This window comes from Capsicum annuum, chromosome 5, assembly GCF_002878395.1.
Source record: "Capsicum annuum cultivar UCD-10X-F1 chromosome 5, UCD10Xv1.1, whole genome shotgun sequence".
Classification (NCBI taxonomy): Eukaryota; Viridiplantae; Streptophyta; class Magnoliopsida; order Solanales; family Solanaceae; genus Capsicum; species Capsicum annuum.
In genome coordinates, this window is record NC_061115.1 from 216840646 (window position 1) to 216860445 (window position 19800).

A 19800-nucleotide genomic window follows, 5' to 3' on the forward strand; every position below is an offset into this window, starting at 1 on the left:
CTTAAAGTGCTAATTCGATTTCTATAATTTCAAATTGATTTTCAATATTAACACACTTCTCAACAAAAATATAAAAAAAAATTAACACAATATGTATATCTCTCTTTATACGTCCTGTGTCACGCTTGCTTAAAATATTTTCATATTTCACTAGTTTCATATATAATATTCTTGTATTTTATCAACTTCTAACGTTATTTATCAAGTTATATAGCTTGTTCTTTTCAGCTATATTTTTATTACTCAATATATTAATAATGATATTTTTCAATTTTTTTAATTTTTATTAAGTACTAAATAAGTATTATAATATTAATAATTCAATCGTTTCTTTACCTTTTTAGGAATGTTTTTTTTAGGGATAGTAATTTGAAAGAAAAAAATATTAAGTTTAAAATAAAATAAAACAGTACAAAGTGAAAATAAAAATAGGGCACAATATTTTTTATGATGCATAGCAAAAATAAAAAAAAATTAAAAGGACATGATATGTCTTGTTAAAATTTTGCATGCTCCTCACTTTGCTTTTTGTTTTATAATTTTCACACATTTACTTAATATTTCGAACCCCTCAATAAAAATTTTGCGTCCGTCACTGAACATAACATTGTACTTATTGCTTGCAAATCTATAATTCAACTGTGTTTTTCAGTCCATTACATGTTATTTTTGTTATCTGTTCTCACATGCCACTTTCTACGTTATGTATTTGCGGGTCTTATTTAACTTGCAGTCCCTATTGTCTTTCCCTACAAATTAAAAGAAGTCTAGGAAGTTAAGAATGACATCAAAGATTATAACAGTTCAGGCGTAAACACTTTCTCCTCCATCTACCCTTCTGCCAGTTGTTTAGGTTCAATTTGCGACGATATCATTGTCCTTGAGCATTTAATTTCCTGATATATCAATGTTGTATATGACGTTTTTCGCTGCAGAGTCATATATTCTCATGGCTACTATGCTTAACGGAGCTGCAATCATGGATGGAGCCTTACTTCTAATTGCCGCCAATGAGAGCTGTCCCCAACCTCAAACTTCCTAACATTAAGCTGCTGTAGAAATTATGCGCCTCCAACACATAATAATTCTTCAATGATCTAGTTCAGGAAAACGTTGCTATCAACCAGCATGAGGCTATTCAGAAATTTATTCAGGTTCGTGGAATACTAGTATTCATTCACCTCTCACATTCTGTGCTTGATTTGTAAGGATGTATTATAAAACCATATCGCAAATCCTTGTTCAGGGAACTGTTGCAGATGGTGCCCCGGTTGTACCAATATCTGCACGATTAAAGTACAACATCGATGTCGTCTGTGAATATATCGTGAAAAAGATTCCCATTCCTAAGAGGAATTTCATCTCACCGCCAGATATGATTGTTATTCGCTCATTTGATGTAAATAAACCTGGTTTTGAAGTTGATGAAATCAGAGGGGGTGTTGCCGGTGGCAGTATTTTGAAGGTATGTTTGTACTTTCTTGCAGTTAACGATATGATGCAACTCACAGAATCAGTTAATGCCCAAGGATCATTTTTATTTGATTATTCCTTCAACAAGTTCGGAAGCTTGTTTTAGCAAGACATAAATAAACGAAGATCTCATTGGAAGTGCAATGTTCAAGATAAATGTCAATTGGATTCTTTGCACAGGGCGTACTGAAGGTTAATCCACAAATTGAGATTCGTCTTGGAATTGTGGTGAAAGATGAGAGTGGCAACATCAAATGTACTCCAATATATTCAAGAATAGTATCATTGTTTGCCGAGCAAAATGAACTACAATTGATGGGACAACTATGGACCCAACACTGACACGTGCTGATCGATTGATGGGACAGGTTCTTGGGGAGGTCGGGTCACTTCGTGAAATTTACGTCAAACTAGAGGTAAATGACTTACTCGAAACACATCAAAGACTATTTTATGTGTCTCTGCTTAAAGAACTGTTTTTTGATCAATTATATAACTTTTCTTTTCTAAGTTTTGAAATCGAAGGAACTACTGTTCCCGTTGTGTTGTTCCTTCCAAAAGTGTTCTTCTAGAGTGCTTCTTACGCATCCTTTATACAGGTGAATTTCTTTTTGCTACGACGTCTATTGGGTGCGAGGACAAGGAATCAGAGAAGCAGGGTAAAGTATCAAAGTTGGGAAAGGGAGCAATCCTCATGTTAAATATAGGATCTATGTCAACAGGGGCTCGTGTTGTAGGTGTCAAGAATGTTTTCGTGAAACTGCAACTGACATCCCCGGTGTGTACCAGCAAAGGGGAGAAAATTGCGCTCAGTCGGTTGGGGTCAAATCCAAGCTGGTATTACTCTTGATGTTCCATCTTGCCCCATATGAGCAAATTACACAACTAGTCACTCAATAGGGAAAACCTAAGTTGCGTGGACTCCCCTCGGATCCTTTCCATTAAAAATGCACGACTACGACTTTTGAAGGATCCGACACACTCCCGGATGACATTTTTGAAGAGTCCGAGCAACATACGAAAAAACTATTCAAAACAACAAGAGAAGTTGGAATTCTGATACTTTATAGTCTATATTCTTACTATTTTTTTTTAGTTGTCTAAGTGAATTGTAATAACTTATAATTCATTAGTTTAGGTGGTTATTAAAATGAGTTCTCAATTCAAATTTTGGCACATGTTTGAACCTATCACTAATGTAATAACTACTTACTGAAATTTGTTATTGCTTCAACTTTCTTTTAGCTGTGGCGTTGGGACTTACATTTTAGGTAATTTGTATATACGCTATCTTCTCCGGATTTGCCTGTTTTTGCTTTGTCTTTGTAGTTCTTGTTCATCCTTAAAAATCTATTTGCTCCTTCACTCCATGCAACAAATTGTTCTATCACCCTTGTCCATTAAGTACATATTATCAGAACAAAGAACCAATTGATGATAACAATGGAGCATCAACAGATCATGATATTTTCGCGTTTTACCTTTTCCCATGTATGTTCTTGTGTGACTCATGAGACGAACCACTTAGTGTACTTCTATCTGGATTTTAAAGTGGTACTCCTATTCAAATCTGATTGAGCTCAGTACATTGATAGGGATGCGGATGACGATGACGTGGTACAATATTTCAAAATTCCCAGCTAAAAAGATCAAGTGGAAATTTCAGTAGCAATTTAAGTAGCAAGTAGGAACAAGTGAATGTAGCAGGAGACAGGTAGCAAGATGCAATTGAAAATGCAGCATGCTGTTTAATACTGACAGTTGATTTATGCTTCGGAAACTTGAACGTCTCTCACTTTAATTAATATAAAGAGAGTTCACCTTAAGAAGCAACACACTTTTAACAGTAACCAATACACAACCAAATAGAGATGGTAAAATCAACAAAAGAATACAAAAACTCGTCGAATACTTTCTACATGTAACAATCCAACAATTGGGCAAACTAACAGAAAATTAGTTCACTATATATAAAATAAAATAGTTGGCATTGAACTCAATCTATGCTTCCCTTGACACGTCCATTGAATTAGAAAACCAATGCACGCAACGCCTCGGAAAGCAAATTTTCAAAAACCAAATTTCCAAGTTAGTCTTTTTCCTATAAAAAATTTGATCAACTTACATGAAATCAAGTATCAGAAATGAATATTAAAAAGAAAAAAAATTCTGTATCACCTTCTGATAACCTTCTTTTGGTAACTTATTGGCTGGAGGATTTATTCAGCGGAACAATGCTTTGAATCGTTTAAATAAGGTGGGAGTGACACAGATTTGGATGAAGCCCTAGCTGTCGTGAAATGTTTGGGCTTGGGCTTTATGTTGTCAAAATGGGCAGGTTGAAACTGGCCCAGATAACTTATCTATGAACTCAGTTGGTCCAAGCAAATGAACTACAATTTGCCGAGCCTGGAGGCCTCATTGGAGTTGGAACAACTATGGATCCTACATTAACACGTGCTGATCGATTAGCGGGACAGGTTCTTGGGGCAAATCCAAGCTGGTATTACTCTTGATGTTCCATCTTGCCCCATATGAGCAAACTAGTTAGCTCCGCCGTGTTAGGCACGGGCCAATGTTGATACTTAAAAATTTTATGTATAATTTTATCATTTAAGTAAAGGTTTTGTTTGTTTAGTTGATAAATTTGTAGTTAGACATATATTATTATATTTAGATTAATGTAATTTGTATAAGAATAATATTTTAAGTTGTTAATATGACACCCATAAAATTTCAAGATTCAATCAAATATTTTATATTTTAAAATTTTTTAAGTTGTTAATTATTGTGATTAATATATTTTTACGTATTTTTTTGAAATATATAACAAATTAGTTATTTTTGTTAGATATTTTAAGTTGTTAATTATTGTAATTTATGATACATTTTATGTAATTTTACATAATATATGTTTTGAAACGTATAACAGATTAATTATTTTTTAGATATTTTAAATTGTTAACTATTATAATTAATAATACCTTTTTTATATTATAATTTACTATTTTAAGTGGTTAACTAATTTATAATACTGTCCTTGTTCAAATTTTTGGATAGTCAATTATATTTTAAATTACACAACTGGTCACTCAACAGCAAGGAAAACCTAAGTTACGTGGACTCTCCTCAGATCCATTAAAAATGCATTACTTTTGAAGGATTCGACACCCCTCGAATGACATTTTTTGAAAAATCAGAGCAACATACGGAAAAGCTATTCAAAACAACAAGAGAAGTTGGAATTCTGGATACTCTATAGTCTATATTCTTACTTTTTTTTTTTAAGTTCTTTGTCTAAGTGGATTGTAATAACTTATAATTCATTATTTTAGGTGCTTATTAAAAGGTGTTCTCTCAATTCAAATTTTGGCAGATGTTTGAATCAACCACTAATGTAATACTACTATTTACTGAAATCTGTCATTGCTTCAACTTTCTTTTAGCTATGGTGTTGGGATTTACATTTTAGGTGCATTTTATAGCTTGATTGGAAATGCGTCTATCAAAAATAGTCTTTTTACCTTACAAAGATAAGGTAAGGCTTGTATATATGCTATCTTCTCCAAATTCCACTTGTGTTATACTGGATCTGGTGATGTCATATTTTGATAATTTGTATACGAAACTAATATTCTTTGAGGTTTGTTCTTATTATTAATTTAAAAAAAAATAGCTCTAGATACTTACCGAGTCCAACTATCAAGGAGATAAAAGCTATATGAATTAAAAAAAGAAAAGGTCGTCGATTGCTATTAAGAACCAGAACTTTTCCAAATGAGGAAAATCGCTTGTGTAGATCGGGCAAATAAGTGATTTTAGCCCTTATAAAAAGAAAATGGATTCTTGAATTCCTTTCACGCTTATGTCACGTCGAGATACTACAAAAAAAAAAAGAGAAAAATCTGATTTGATTTATCGTAATTGATTGGTTAACATGTGTGGTCAACCTTATTTTGAAACACAAAAAGAAATCATTAGCTAATCTTTCTATCGAGCCGTGAAAAGGATTCTACAAAAGACGGAAAGAATGTCACTATCCTTTTTACGTCAAGGAATACGTAGAGTAACTCTCGATATAACAGTAAAAGCAAGACGGGTAGGTGGATCAACTCATCAAGTTTTTATTGAAATAGGATTCACACAAGGAAAAGTACTTGCCATTCATTGATTCGTCTGAGGTTTGTTTTTATTATTAATTAAAAGAAAAAAACTAGCTCTAGACACCAACCTACTAATCGTAGCAATTAAATTAAGATTTTTACTAAAAAGGTTTAAAATATAAAAAGTTAAACACATGAAAAACACAATTTAACATCATAAACGAGGTGATTTCATTTTTAGTCCCTTTAGTGTTGATAAATTCTTATTTTGATTCTTGCTTCCTCCATATCTTTTTTAATTATTTTCTTTTCATATTTCAAATTAAATATATAAATTTTGACCGATATTTTAAGAGATAATTTTTTTTAATTAAATTGAAAAGATGAGGAAAAATAAGAGGGAGTAATTAAAAAGGGAGAAAGGGATTACTTATAATATTTGAGTGAGCATTAATTAAACAAGCATTAACTAAACAATACTACAACATATTTTTATTTTGGGTTAAAATCGTTTACACCTCCAAACTTTGCTGTAAAAATCGAACACCCCCCTCAACTTTGAACAATAATCATTCTCCTCACTTATCCTATTTAATTTTTTAAAATACCTATTTTACCCTTATATTTATATCAACATTTGTATCTCTTTTTTTTTAAAAAAAAAAATATAAAAATATTTTTTATTTTTTAATCTATTTAACATATTTTCTATAAAAATAAAAAATGATTTTAAAATAAAAAATAAAAGTGAGAAATATTAATTGAGTATATAATTTAATGACAAACTATAATAAAATAAATGAGAAAAATAGTAAAAATTAATTTTATTAAAAATCATAACTCTAATATATATTTATACGTGAAAATAATAGATAATTATAATTTTATAAATATATTTCAATGTTGGTGTACAAATTCTCAAGCTCACCTTTTAACATTATTAGTAAATTCTTTTATAATTAATTACAAAATCTAAATGTATTTTTTACATTCAAAATTTTTAAATTATATGTATTAAGTATGTATGTGAGTATGTAATTATGTATATAGATGCATATTTTGATTTTCTCTTATTCTTTAATGTCTATATAGAAAAACGAGTTTTGATTGTTAATATGAATTATTTTCTAATTTAAAATTTAAAATTCATCAACAACAATCATTTGATTTATAACAAATATACATCTACAATAATATCATATCTAGTGAAATTTTTTAAGTGAGGTCTAAGGAGGGTAGGGGTACACAAACCTAATCGCTACCTCAGAGAGGTAGAAAGATTGTTTCTGAAAGACCCTCAACTATTAATTATTTTGTATACCTACATTGAAATTATAATTATCTATTATCTTCACGTATAAATATATATTAGAGTTTTGATATTCTCTTATTCTTTAATGTCTACACAGATCAATAAACGAGTTTTGGTTGTTAATATAAATTATTTTCTAAATTATAGTTTAAAATTCATCAACAACAATCATTTGATTTGTATCAAATATACATCTACAACAAAATCATATCTAGTGGAATTTTTTAAGTGAGGTCTGAGTAGGGTAGGGGTACACAAGCCTAACCGCTACCTCAGAGAGGTAGAGAGATTGTTTCCAAAAGACCCTCGATTATTAATTATTTTGTATACCTACATTAAAATATATTTATAAAATTATAATTACCTATTATTTTCATGTATAAATATATATTAGAGTTTTAATCTTTAATAAAATTAATTTTTACTTTTTTACTCATTTATTTCATTATAGTTTATCATCAAACTATTTACTCAATTAATATTTCTCACTTTTATTTTTTTATCTTAAAAATAATTTTTAAATTTTATAAAAAATATGTTATATAAATTAAATAATAAAAAATATTTTTATAATTTTTTTTTTTTTTTTTTTTTAAAGAAAGAGATACAAATCTTGATATAAATATAAGAGTAAAATAAGTATTTTAAAAAGTTAAATAGAAAAAAGGAGGAGAACGATTATTATTCGTGTTGATTTTTACACAAAGTTCGGGTGTAAACAATTTTAACCCTTTTATTTTTATTTTGCTGCAACCCGAAACACCCTCACTTCGTGGTTCAGTCGTCGTACGACGATCGGATTTCCTTATCGGTCTCTGATGATTGAAAAATCTCTTCGAATTCAACTTCTTATATTATCGGTAAGAAAGTCAAAATTAATAGCTTTCATTTTTGCTTGTTAAAGTTTGTTTTTCAAGAGTTGTACAGTGTAAATTTTGATCAGTATTTTATTTTAAAATGTGTTTTCATTGTATTAATGTAGGAAATATTGAGACATATAATATTTTTTACTATATAATTTTCGAACATCTAAATTCATCGTCAAAAAGAGAAGAAATGATCGAAAACAAAAAGATATCGGTCTCCAGTGATCGAGAAATCTCTTCGAATTCAACTACTTATACTGTCGTTAAGAAAGTCGAAATTAATTGCTTTCATTTTTACTTGTTACAATTCGTTTCTCAAGAGTTGAACTGTATGAATTTTGATCAATATTTTATTTTAAAATGTGTTTTCATTGTGTTAATGTGAGAAATATTGCGACTTATAGTATTTTTTTATGCAGTTTTAGAACATCTAAATTCATCATCAAAAGTGCTGATATGGAACCTGATGTTCCGAAGATATTGCATTTAGAACTATTGAGTTAAAAATTGCTGATTACTCTCTCTTTTCACTTTTACTTTGTCACATTTAGCTTTTCGAGAGTTAAACTGAATGAACTTTGTCTAAAGATGTATTTTTTCATTGTATTAATACGTGAAAGATTGCGACTTATTGCTTTTTTTTATATAGTTTTCGAATCTAAATTCATCATTAAAAATGCCTATATGGAACCTGATGTCCTGAATGAAGCTGTTAAGATTGCTATTGCTGTACAGTCTCTCCCTCTTTGATGTTGCATTTAGTACGATTGTTTTCAAAATTACCGATTATTCACAAAGGAATTTCGAAATTAATCCCTCTGTTCACTTTTATTTGTTACATTTTGCTTCCCGAGAGTCAAAATGCATGAACTTTGACCAACATTTAAAGATGTATTTTCATTATGGGAAATATTGTAACTTAAAATATTTCTCATATAGTTTTCTAACATTTAAATTATGAATTTAAAATATTGAATTAATTTAATTCAATTTAGCTTCAAGGATTAGTCAAATCGACTCTCGTGAAGCGAAACGTGATAAGTAAAAGTGAACGGAGGGAGTAGATGATAAAATGTACAAATTAAGTAGTTAGTTAAGTAGTCAACTTGCAGAAGTAGCTGCTGCGCTGTTGCATTAGTTTGTTACTTAGTTGTTACTGAGAGTTGATATTGTTACATGTGGTGAGTCACAGCCTAGTGAGTTAGTGAGCTTGTTAGTTAGATTAGAAGATTCTAGAACACAATATGATTGCCTATAAATACTCAGCTACATCACAGTGTAATGTAATCAACTCATTATCAATACAACAAGAGCAATAGCAGTTTTAGTTTCTCTGCATTATACATGGATCCCTGAGCAAACTTAACACGGTATCAGAGCATTAGCTCGATTCTGGAGAAGAGAAATTATCTATGGAGTTTAGATCTCCATTGTAGCAATAAGCTCCTTCGATCAAGGTGATACAAGCTGTCTTCGATCCCAGTTCTCAACTAACATCTGTGGTAGAAGTTCCTTTCTTATTTCGATTATTGTTCTGAGTTCGTCCTTCTTAGATTCTGAAGTATTGAAGTATTTTCTGGGTTTGTAATTTTATTGTTGATAGCTATAGAGAAGTGAGACAGTGTGTTTTTGTTCCTATAGACACTTAATTCCTGAAGTTTTGTTGAAATTGAAAATGACACCTAAGATAGATCCTAGTGATCCCCTGTTCATAGGAGCATCAGATGTATCTGGTGCTGTCTTAATACCAATCAAACTTGTAGGATCTAAGAACTATGGAGTGTAGAGTAGGTCAATGAGAATTGCACTTCTAGGTAAGAGGAAATATGGATTTGTGACAGGAACATGTAGCAAAGATACATACAAAGAAGAGTTACATGATGGGAAACATGTAATGCTATAGTACTATCGTGGATTATGAGTTCTGTGAGTACAGAGCTGCTCAGTGGGATCGTTTATGCAACAAATGTATCTGAGGTATGGGAAGACCTGAAAGAAAGGTTTGATAAGGTGAATAGAATGAGGTTGTATCAACTACATAGAGAGATCAACACCTTGTCACAGGGTACAGATTCAATATCAGCTTACTTCACAAAATTAAAGAGTTTATGGAGTGAGTATGATGCAATAGTTCCTTCTCCATCGTGTGTTTGTCCAAAGTCCAAAGACTATGCAGATCACTTATCTAAATTAAGACTGATACAGTTTTTGAGTGGGCTGAATGAGTCATATGATCAAGCAAGAAGACAGATCTTGTTAAAAGGGATCACACCTACACTTAACCAAGCTTATGCAATGATAACTGAGGATGAGATTCAGCAGCTGGCCTGTGCAAATGTCATTGGTGAGAAGACTGATCCAATCACAATGCAAGTGAGTAGAAGTTCAGTAAGCAACTATGGAGCACAAAACAACAGAGGAAAAACATGTGATTACTGCCATTTTAATGGTCACACCAGAGATAATTGCTATAAGTTGATAGGCTATCCTAATGATTGGAGGCAAAAGAAAAGAGGAGGCTACAGTGGTGGACCAAAAGGATCGCATCAAGGCTCTAATTCTGGAGGAGGAAATACTCAATTCTTTGGAAAACATGGTGGATATAGTAGTCATGGACATCAGTATGGAGGACAGATGCATGCTCAGCATTCTACCAACAATGTGACTGGTGATAAGGTCTATGGAGGTGCAGGACAAGCTGCTTCAACTAGTCATGAAGACAACAAGGAAGTTCACAATGCAATTCTACCTAAGGGGCAAACATTCACTGATGGAGAGTATAAACAAATCAGGGACATGCTGAATAAGGACACACCTGATACCAACCACAGCAACATGGCAGGTAAAGTTGTTTGTTCACTATTTCATCAGATGTCACAGGAATGGATAGTGGATAGTGGATTCTGGTGCAACACATCATGTTGCAACAAGTAAGAATGTTTTGTCAAGGTGTTACAAAGTAGATGGATCAGAAAGGGATAAGGTATATCTTCCCACTGGTGCTAAGGTGGATATATCTCATACTGGCGAGGCACACATGTTTAGTGATGGAACTGTGAAAGATGTATTGTTTGTGCCTGACTTCAAACTTAATTTGTTGTCAGTGTCCAAAATGACTAGGCAACTTTTATGCTTTGTTTCCTTTTACCCTGACTTCTGTGTCTTTCAGGACCTTCACAGTGGCAGGGTGAAGGGGATTGGTAAGGAAACTGGTGGATTATATGTTCTCAAAGGATAGTATACAGAGCACAAAGTACAAGGCTCTCAGGTTCACAGATGCATAGCAGAAGCAGAAGTAGTTGTGCAAGATTGTAGCCTTTGGCATAGAAGACTTGGTCATCCATCAGCTCAAGTACTGAAGTTACTGGATATCTTGAATCATAACAACGATGTAGAAGGTTTGAATAATTGTCATATATGTCCCTTAGCTAAGCAAACTAGACTAAGCTTTCCTTTAAATAAGACTAGAGCTGCTAAGTGTTTTGACATTATACATATGGATCTTTGGGGACCCTATAAGATACCTACATATGACAAGAAATATTATTTCCTAACAATGGTTGATGATCACAGTAGATACACATGGGTTCACTTGTTGCAATTAAAGTCTTAAACAATTATGGCTCTCAAGACTTTTGTATGCCTGATACAGACACAGTTTAATGCACATATTAAAATTGTGAGATCTGATAATGGCACAAAAATTTTCAACTCACAGTGTAATGACTTATTTAGGTCTCTAGGTATCATACATCAGAGTAGCTGTGCATATACACCTCAACAAAATGGTGTGGTTGAGAGGAAGCACAGGCATATTTTAAATGTAGCTAGAGCCATTAAATTTCAGTCACAAATGCGTGCTAAATTTTGGGGTCTTAATGTTAAGGCAGCAGTCTATCTAATCAATAGACTACCTTCTCCGATTGTTGAAGGAAGAAGTCCTTATGAGTTGCTCTTTTCTAAACCTCCATTCTTAACACATTTGAAAGTTATTGATTGTCTATGCTATGCATTTGTACTACCAAGGGGCGATAAGCTATCAGAAAGAGCCAAACCAACAGTCCTGATAGGCTATTCTTCTACGCAAAAGGGCTATCTGTTAATGGACTTAGCCACTGACAAGTTATTTGTGACTAGAGATGTTGTGTTCCAGGAACATGTGTTCCCCTTTGCAACTGAAAAAACAGTTGTATTCCTATCAGATTTCCTACAAGAACAACTAGGTGTTGCTGATTATACAGATGCAACTTCTTATGAAGAAGACCCTGCCTCACTATCTGATGTACCAAGTGTAGTTGCTGAGGATGCTCAACATATTCCACCTACAAATGAGTTGCCTTTAAATTCACCTGGTAATGCTGGTTTGATGCATGCTTCATCCATCCCAAGTGATATACCAAGAAGAGCTCCTAGGCTGATCAAGAAACCTATTTGGATGAATGATTATGAAATGCTAGGGAAGGAAAAAGGGACAAGATATCCTATTGCCAATTATCTTTCCTATCAGAATGTTACTCCTAATTGCCATAAATATATATCAGTCTTGTCTGCATTGGTTGAACCACAATATTACAGCCAAGCTACTGAAGATAAAAGATGGGTTGAGGCTATGAAGTTAGAGATCAAAGTACTGGAAGACAATAATACTTGGGAGATTGTTGATTTGCCTTCAGACAAGCATGCTGTTGGTTCAAAATGGGTGTACAAGATCAAGTACAAGGCAAATGGAAATATAGAAAGATTCAAGGCAAGACCAGTAGCCAAGGGTTATAGTCAACAAGAAGGGCTAGATTACCAGATACTTTTTCTCTAGTTGCAAAGATGGTTACTGTAAGATGTGTGGTTGCATTGGCAGTTTCAAAAGGTTGGTGTATGTATCAAATGGATGTGATAATGCATTCCTGCAGGGAGATCTAGATGAAGAAGTATACATGGAACTACCAGAAGGGTTTCAAAAAAAAGGACCACACGAAGTATGCAGATTGATCAAATCACTATATGGACTCAAATAGGCTTCAAGGCAGTGGAACATCAAACTCACTGCAGCACTAATCAAGGCAGGTTTTAGCCAAAGCACTTATGATTACTCTCTTTTTACCTTGAAGAAGAAAGCAGGAATGGTTATCATACTAGTGTATGTGGATGATTTGCTCATCACTGGGGATTGATAAGTGAAGTTAAAGAGACCTTACACAAATAGTTTAAGCTTAAGGATCTAGGAGATCTTAAATACTTCCTAGATATTGAAGTATTGAGGTCTGCAAAAGGAGTTATACTGAATCAAAGGAAATACATTCTGGAGCTCATATCTAAGACAGGACTTGCTGGTGCAAAGCCTGCTGTGACACCATTGGAGTCAAATGTAAAACTTACCTCAGTGGAATTTGATAAAACTGTTGGTGTTAATGGAGATGTTGTTCTTAAGGATGCAACATCATATCAAAGGTTGGTTGGTAAGCTCATGTATGCAACCATCACTAGGCCAGATATTAGCTTTGCTGTGCAAACTTTGAGTCAGTTCATGCAGCAACCAAAGAGGTCTCGTATGAAAGCTGCTAACAGAGTAGTCAGGTATCTAAAAGATACCATAGGCCAAGGCATATGGATGAAGACACAGACTACTGCTGAATTAACTTGCTGGTGTGACTCAGACTCGGCTGCCTGCCCTAACACAAGGAGATCAGTGACCGGATATGTTATACTTTTTGGGGGATCCTTGGTGTCCTGGAAATCTAAGAAGCAGCATACAGTGTCTAGAAGTTCAGCTGAGGCAGAGTATAGAAGTATGGCCACAACATTGGCAGAAGTGACATGGTTAGAAGGGTTGTTTACTGAATTAAATGTTCCTGTTGTTAAACCTATCAATATTCTGAGTGATAGCAAGTCTGCTATCCAATTAGTAGATAATCCCATCTTTCATGAAAGGACAAAGCATATAGAGATTGATTGCCATTTCATCAGGGACAAGATTAAAGCAGGATTGGTGAAAACTGTGTATGTTCCTACTCAACATCAGGTGGCTAATATTCTCACTAAAGGTCTCAGTCAAGAACAACATTATCATTTGTTAAGCAAGCTTGGTGTGCTTAACATCTTGCACCCTTCAGCTTGAGGGGGAGTGATAAAATATACAAATTAAGTAGTTAGTTAAGTAGTCAACTTGCAGAAGTAGCTGCTGCACTGTTGCATTAGTTTGTTACGTAGTTGTTACTATTTCATTGAGTTAGTTACTGAGAGTTGATATTGTTACATGTGGTGAGTCACAGCCTAGTGAGTTAGTGAGCTTGTTAGTTAGATTAGAAGATTCTAGAACACAATATGATTGCCTATAAATACTCAGCTACATCCCTATAAATACTCAGCTACATCACAGTGTAATGTAATCAACTCATTATCAATACAACAAGAGCAATAGCAGTTTTAGTTTCTCTGCATTATACATGGATCCCTGAGCAAACTTAACAGTAGAAAATAAGTAACGAAAATTATGAAACAATTGGATTAATGAAAGGACATTGCTATTGCTGTATACTATTTCACTCTTTGCCATTCCATTTAGAACTATTGAGTTCAAATTTTCTGATTATTCATGATGGATGTTCGAAGTCAGAAAATAAGTAACTGAAATCATGAATTAATCAATTTAATTAATCAATGCTTGAGTAGACTTTGAATATCTCCTGATTATTGTCTTTCTCTAAGTTTATTTCTCTGATTAGAGATGGAAGCAGTGTATTTCCCGAACAGAGGGATTCCGTCTGTTTGTAATGAAGATTCCATTTTTTGATGTAATTAATTTGTGACTATAAGATTGAATGTTCTCTATTTATTGTCTAAGTTGGTATCTTTGATTTAAGGTGCAAAAAGTGTATTTCTTGACCAAAATATGACATGCATCTTTTTTTTGATAGTCATGAAGGGTCCAGAATTTGAAGTCTCTACGCTGATAACTTGACATGGTCATAAACATTTGTATCTCCGTATATTTCAGGCATTTGAGAAGCATAATGTTGAGAAGGATGTAGCAGAACAGATTTAGGAGGACTTCAACAAGAAGTATGACCCTGCTTGGCATTGCATTGTTGGAAAAAAATTTCGGTATATATGCTTGCTCTTTTGATCTTTCCAGATTTTTCTTTTTCAAGTACAGAGGTGCCGCATTGGTTATATCGATTAACATTTTGTAACAGAAATCAAATTTCTGACATCATATTAGAAGTTGACGCTTTTGAAGATAGTATGGTAAAACAGCTAAAGATTGATTGTTCTCTTATTGCGACCTATTGCAATTAAATGCCAATGTGCTATTATATATTTTGGAACCGTGCAAATCTAGCCTTCCATCAGGCTTTGTTTTGAATGTCAGGGCGGATTAGTGCTTGTGCATGTTAAATAACTTGTCAAAAGATCTTATTTTCGTCTATTTTTTGATCTTTGAAGGTCCAAAAGAAAAGCTCAACAGAGGAGGGGTTTGGTTTAAATTTTTTGTTGAGGTTTTCACTTGTCCCGGTCGAATATGTCTAGGTTCACTAGCATAAGGTGGTTAGGTGAATACTTAATTAGAATTATGTTAGTACTAGCAACAAATTGGTATAACACGTGCTAACACACTCTTGGAACTTTTGGTTTTTTGTGCAACAAAATATCATTAATCATGAAACTTGGTGGAATCACCATTTTTTCTAACAACAAGAGATCAAATGGCAATGGTTAACATCATTCAAACGTCTATCAAAAGATAATGTACTTTTGGGAATTGGATAGCCAACATATGGCTTTGCCGCCCTAGTGAGGTAAAAAACCTTTCCTATCCTATAGGATCTTAAAGACATCAGCGGCCAGTATTACTAGGATTTCTACGACATTTTCTACCTGTTATGTGCTTGTTATCTTGACAAACATGCTAACACAAATTAAACAGTCTATTGGCCTCATCAGCAATTCCTCTTGTGAATACATGATCAGCGGTGAAAATCTTTTTTCAAATATTGTCGCCAAGTTCCCACACGAGCTGCCAAACTCTCAGCTTGGTGGAATGTTTACCGTTTGCCAGTTTCTGGTAGATTAGAAACTGTAGTGGTAAACAAGGCAATATTTGCTCCAAATACAAAAGCGTTGGTAGATGTGCCTCTTGTGCATTTTTATACTTATGATTTTATCTCAAACTTATTTCTTCACATCTCCCAAGTTAATTCACTTATTTCTATTTTGTCTGTTTTATGATCCGTTTCCGTAGATGTTATAATTTGATAGGCAAAACTAGGGGTGGCAAATTCAGCCCAAACCCATTTGATGGGTTGGGCGTGGGTTACCCTAATGATGGGCTAAGTTAGGATACAACCCAACTAAACCCATCTTTTTAATAGCCCAAAGCGGCCCAAAGTTTATGCCCAAACTGACCTGTGAATAGCATCACCGCTACTTCACAGAGTTGTTCATTTTATATCTTAATTTGTGTTTTATATCTTAATTTGTGAGATGTACTTTACTATCAATACTTTCTTCCTTAATCAGTGGAGAAATTATGTTTCAATATCAATATTTTCTTTTTCTTTTTAATCAATAATAATGAAGTTAGAAATAAATTAGTTATCTACTTGGTGTTTTTTTCTAATTGAGATTTCCATTAGCAAAGCAATAAATGTCTACGAGTTATCATTTTGGTTAGTTAGTAGAATGAATGTAAAATTACTTCATAAACCAATTATGACACATTAACAATTTTTTTTAAAATTAATGGTGCTTTACTTATGAGATTGGATTTTAATTCTTAGAATATGGACCTGTCTCACAAAATGAGATTAATGAAGTTTTCTTTTCAAGTTTATTCTTAAAAAGGACAGTATAATAAATGTATGTTTGTGCCTCATGAATTTTAACTACATTTCATCTAATTTATATGCGTATGAAAAAATGTAAAGCACGGACAAAATCATGCATTAAAACAGATAAGGAGGATGAAGTTGGGCGAGTTGGGCGTAGACCCCTTTGCTTTAGCCCATCTTGACCTAGCCAATCTTAGCTCAAATAACCTTTGGGTAGGATTGAGCAATGACACATTTATTTACTCAACCCATATTGACCCATCCAAATTCAGCCCAAACCGCCCATTGCCACTTCTAGGTAAAACTAGGTAAAACTCGTATATACTACTCTAGGTAAATGCCTGCATTGCCATTTATAAGGATGGAACTTAATGTTGTTGCTGTGAAACTGTACCACTGTTAGTCTAATCTTTTAGGGGATGAATGATTTTTGTAATTAGCTGTGGTCCTGTGAAATAACTTAAAAGGATTACGTGTAGAGTATTATCTAAATGCCTAATTGGTCATATCTGAAAATCAACATGCTTGTGAAGAAAATCAATGAGTGCTGAAGTGCGTTAGAAGCCGATCATGTCTAAATGAAATAGGTTAGATGTTGATGATGTCTAAATGAGAGCTCTCTGTTTTAGTGATCCAGTTGAGAATAATACATCAAATCTATATACTTTTGCATTTCCTTCCATTGAAGGTATACATACCAGAGAATCAGAGTCTGAACTAACAATAGTCTCTTTATCTTTACATAGGAGTGATCCTTTATTAGTTTGATAGTGTGTTCATTCTTTATAAGCTCTAAGGCTTCAATTATCAATATATACTTAAGCCTCTTATGGTCATTTTAGTAAAGCATCTGTACTTCTCCGTTTTGTAACTGCTACTTGCTCAGAGCAGTATAATCTAATTATCACATTTTTGGATACCTATAGAAAGAAAGGGATTTCCTTGTTGGCTTGCAATGGAGATCAGACCGTTTTCTAGTACAACTTTACCGGGTTACTTACCCTTGGTCTCAGGCGATATCAAGGCTGGCGCTAGTTGCAATAGCCAGTTTCCTGTTGACGGGAGTTTGAAAGCAGTGAGTGACATTCAACCCAAAACTATAGGCAGTGTTTTGGAGAGCATTAAGCGGAAAAAAGCGAGAAGGGCATGAAGTGAGAGTGACGCGAAGTGCAAGCTTTTTTCAATTGAGAGCAATCTCACGCAAAAATAAAAAATATTCAATTTGCATACAAAAAGCAGCTGAATCTCTTTTTTGGCTTGATGCCATACAATAAAAATACAATCACAACAAACAAAAAGTCAAAACAGAGAAAGCAATCACAAAGTTGCTGCTCTGTCGTCAATTGCTTATTTTCTTCTCTTACTGTGTAGGTAATACTGACTGATTATAGAGTTTGGCGAGGACGGAAAATTTTGTTCTTCATTATGCTTTTCGAATACTTGTTTGCTTTGAAAATGAAAGATTGACTAGTTTGACGTCTATATATTCATGATGCATCAACTGATCATGATATTTTCATGTTTTACCTTTTCCCATGTAGGTTCTTGTCTGACTCATGAGACGAACCACTTTGTCTACTATCTGGATTTAGAAGTTGTACTCCTATTCAAATCTGATTGAGCTCGGTACATTGATAGGGTTGCGGATGACGATGACGTTACAATATTTGAAAATTCCCAGCTTCAAAGATCTAGTGGAAATTTCACGTACATTTACATTTTCTCGTACCTTCTGTAAGCATTTCTTGTTCATTCTTTCCTTGCTTCTTGCTAACTCGATTAGGTGAGGACAAATGACTTTAATGAGTGGTATGAAAGACGCCCTTAGCTTAAAAAGAGAGTGGAGTGGGATGTCTTTGTCGATAGAATTGCTATATCTCTAGCGTTTATGTTACCCCAATAAATACTAATATAGTTTGAATATAGTTTACCCAACTGCGTTTTGAAATATGTGTGCAATTGATAAAGTTTGAGAATAGGTTAGGTGATCAAATGGTCATCGATTTAGTTAGGTGGTTCGATAAAATACTTAGACAAGTTTTTTGGGGCTATTTATGTATTTGACCTATTAATTGACTCCAACTTTAAATAGACAAACTATCACTTGAACTATTGATATGAGCTTGCTTATCGGCTCATGCTTTACTTCATTTAAAGCTCAAAGATTAATAATGATCTTTGACCTGTGGAATAAATACAAGATCAATGACGCAACAAAATGTGTGCTTATCAAAACAGATCGCAACAACGACTCGCCCCTATCACTTCGAGGCTAGAAAAAAAATATAAGTTGTTATTATTAAATTGTCCCTTTTTGTGATAAAATATTCAAAATATGTCTCTTCTCTTTGAAAAAGAGATAACTTATATGTCCTTAAAATGCTCTAAATGAGTACGAATAATTGACTTTAAATTGAGTAAATTATACGGGAGGTGATAGAATTTCTAAATTGGAACTCATAAGGTTCAAATCTTAAATCCGCTTATGACACTAGTATAAATAAAGGAACAAGACACAATTGTCAAAATAACATGTTGCGAGGATAAAACTAGAAGGCTAAAAAGAACCTCAGACTAAAGCATGATGTCAAATTCTTCAAAGAAGGTGAAACCATCGAATTTGTCTGTTTTTGCTTTGCCTTTGTAGTTTCTTATTTATCCTTATAAATCTACTTGCTCCTGCACTCTATAATACAAAATGGTAGCATATATATCATCAGAACACAGAACCAATTCATGATAACAATGATTATAAACTTTTAACTTAATTTGTATGTTTATTAAACTTTTGGTCCCTCAATTATGAATATAATTTTGATACAACATATCTAACCTTCTACTTAAATTTTATCATAACAAAATTACATTATCGATTATGCAAATTAAAGTGATAATGACGGAAAATGGTAAACTAACTAATTATAAGAGAACTCTCGCATTTACATGTAGATATCTTGCTCGGATAGCAACTTTTTCTTACAAAATCAAAAAAATTCAAGAAATTCATAGGTAATTTTCTTTTCGGAATAGGTTTTGATTGGGCCACCAGTTTTACTAACAATTTGTGACATGTTTCTTTTGGTACCACCAACACCTTCATCGCCTTCAAGTACTACACTTAGTCCTTACTTGCTCATAGTCTTTTATGTTTCTTTTTGAACCCTCTATGGCTGAAGGAATGGAATATACACACGCACATATCATTGCAGTTTACTATGCAG

General features: G+C 33.3%; 1 protein-coding gene, 1 long non-coding RNA gene, 1 other non-coding gene and 1 pseudogene across 5 annotated transcripts in view; 3 read left to right on the forward strand and 1 right to left on the reverse strand.

Moving 5' to 3' along the window:
- The window catches only part of LOC107853715 (ankyrin repeat-containing protein ITN1-like), a 6302-nt gene extending 4723 nt beyond the window's left edge, over positions 1 to 1579 (forward strand). The window contains exons 4-5 of the mRNA XM_047412276.1: positions 1107 to 1154; positions 1247 to 1579. Of these exons, the coding sequence (XP_047268232.1) occupies positions 1107 to 1154; positions 1247 to 1579 (381 nt within the window). The remainder of the gene's footprint in view (positions 1 to 1106; positions 1155 to 1246) is intronic.
- A 50-nt stretch (positions 1580 to 1629) lies between these two features.
- Positions 1630 to 2345, forward strand: LOC107853675 (annotated as a pseudogene).
- An 824-nt stretch (positions 2346 to 3169) lies between these two features.
- Positions 3170 to 3307, reverse strand: LOC124899150. The gene has a single exon (XR_007056286.1). It is a non-coding gene; the product is annotated as a small nucleolar RNA snoR137 (small nucleolar RNA).
- Positions 3308 to 7570: 4263 nt separating this feature from the next.
- The window catches only part of LOC107853674, a 39029-nt gene continuing 26799 nt past the window's right edge, over positions 7571 to 19800 (forward strand). For 2 of the 3 annotated variants that reach the window (XR_007055563.1, XR_007055564.1), the window contains exons 1-3: positions 7571 to 7748; positions 14746 to 14852; positions 18121 to 18313. This is a non-coding gene — a long non-coding RNA (uncharacterized LOC107853674). The remainder of the gene's footprint in view (positions 7749 to 14745; positions 14853 to 18120; positions 18314 to 19800) is intronic. The other variant, XR_007055565.1, reaches the window with a different exon arrangement.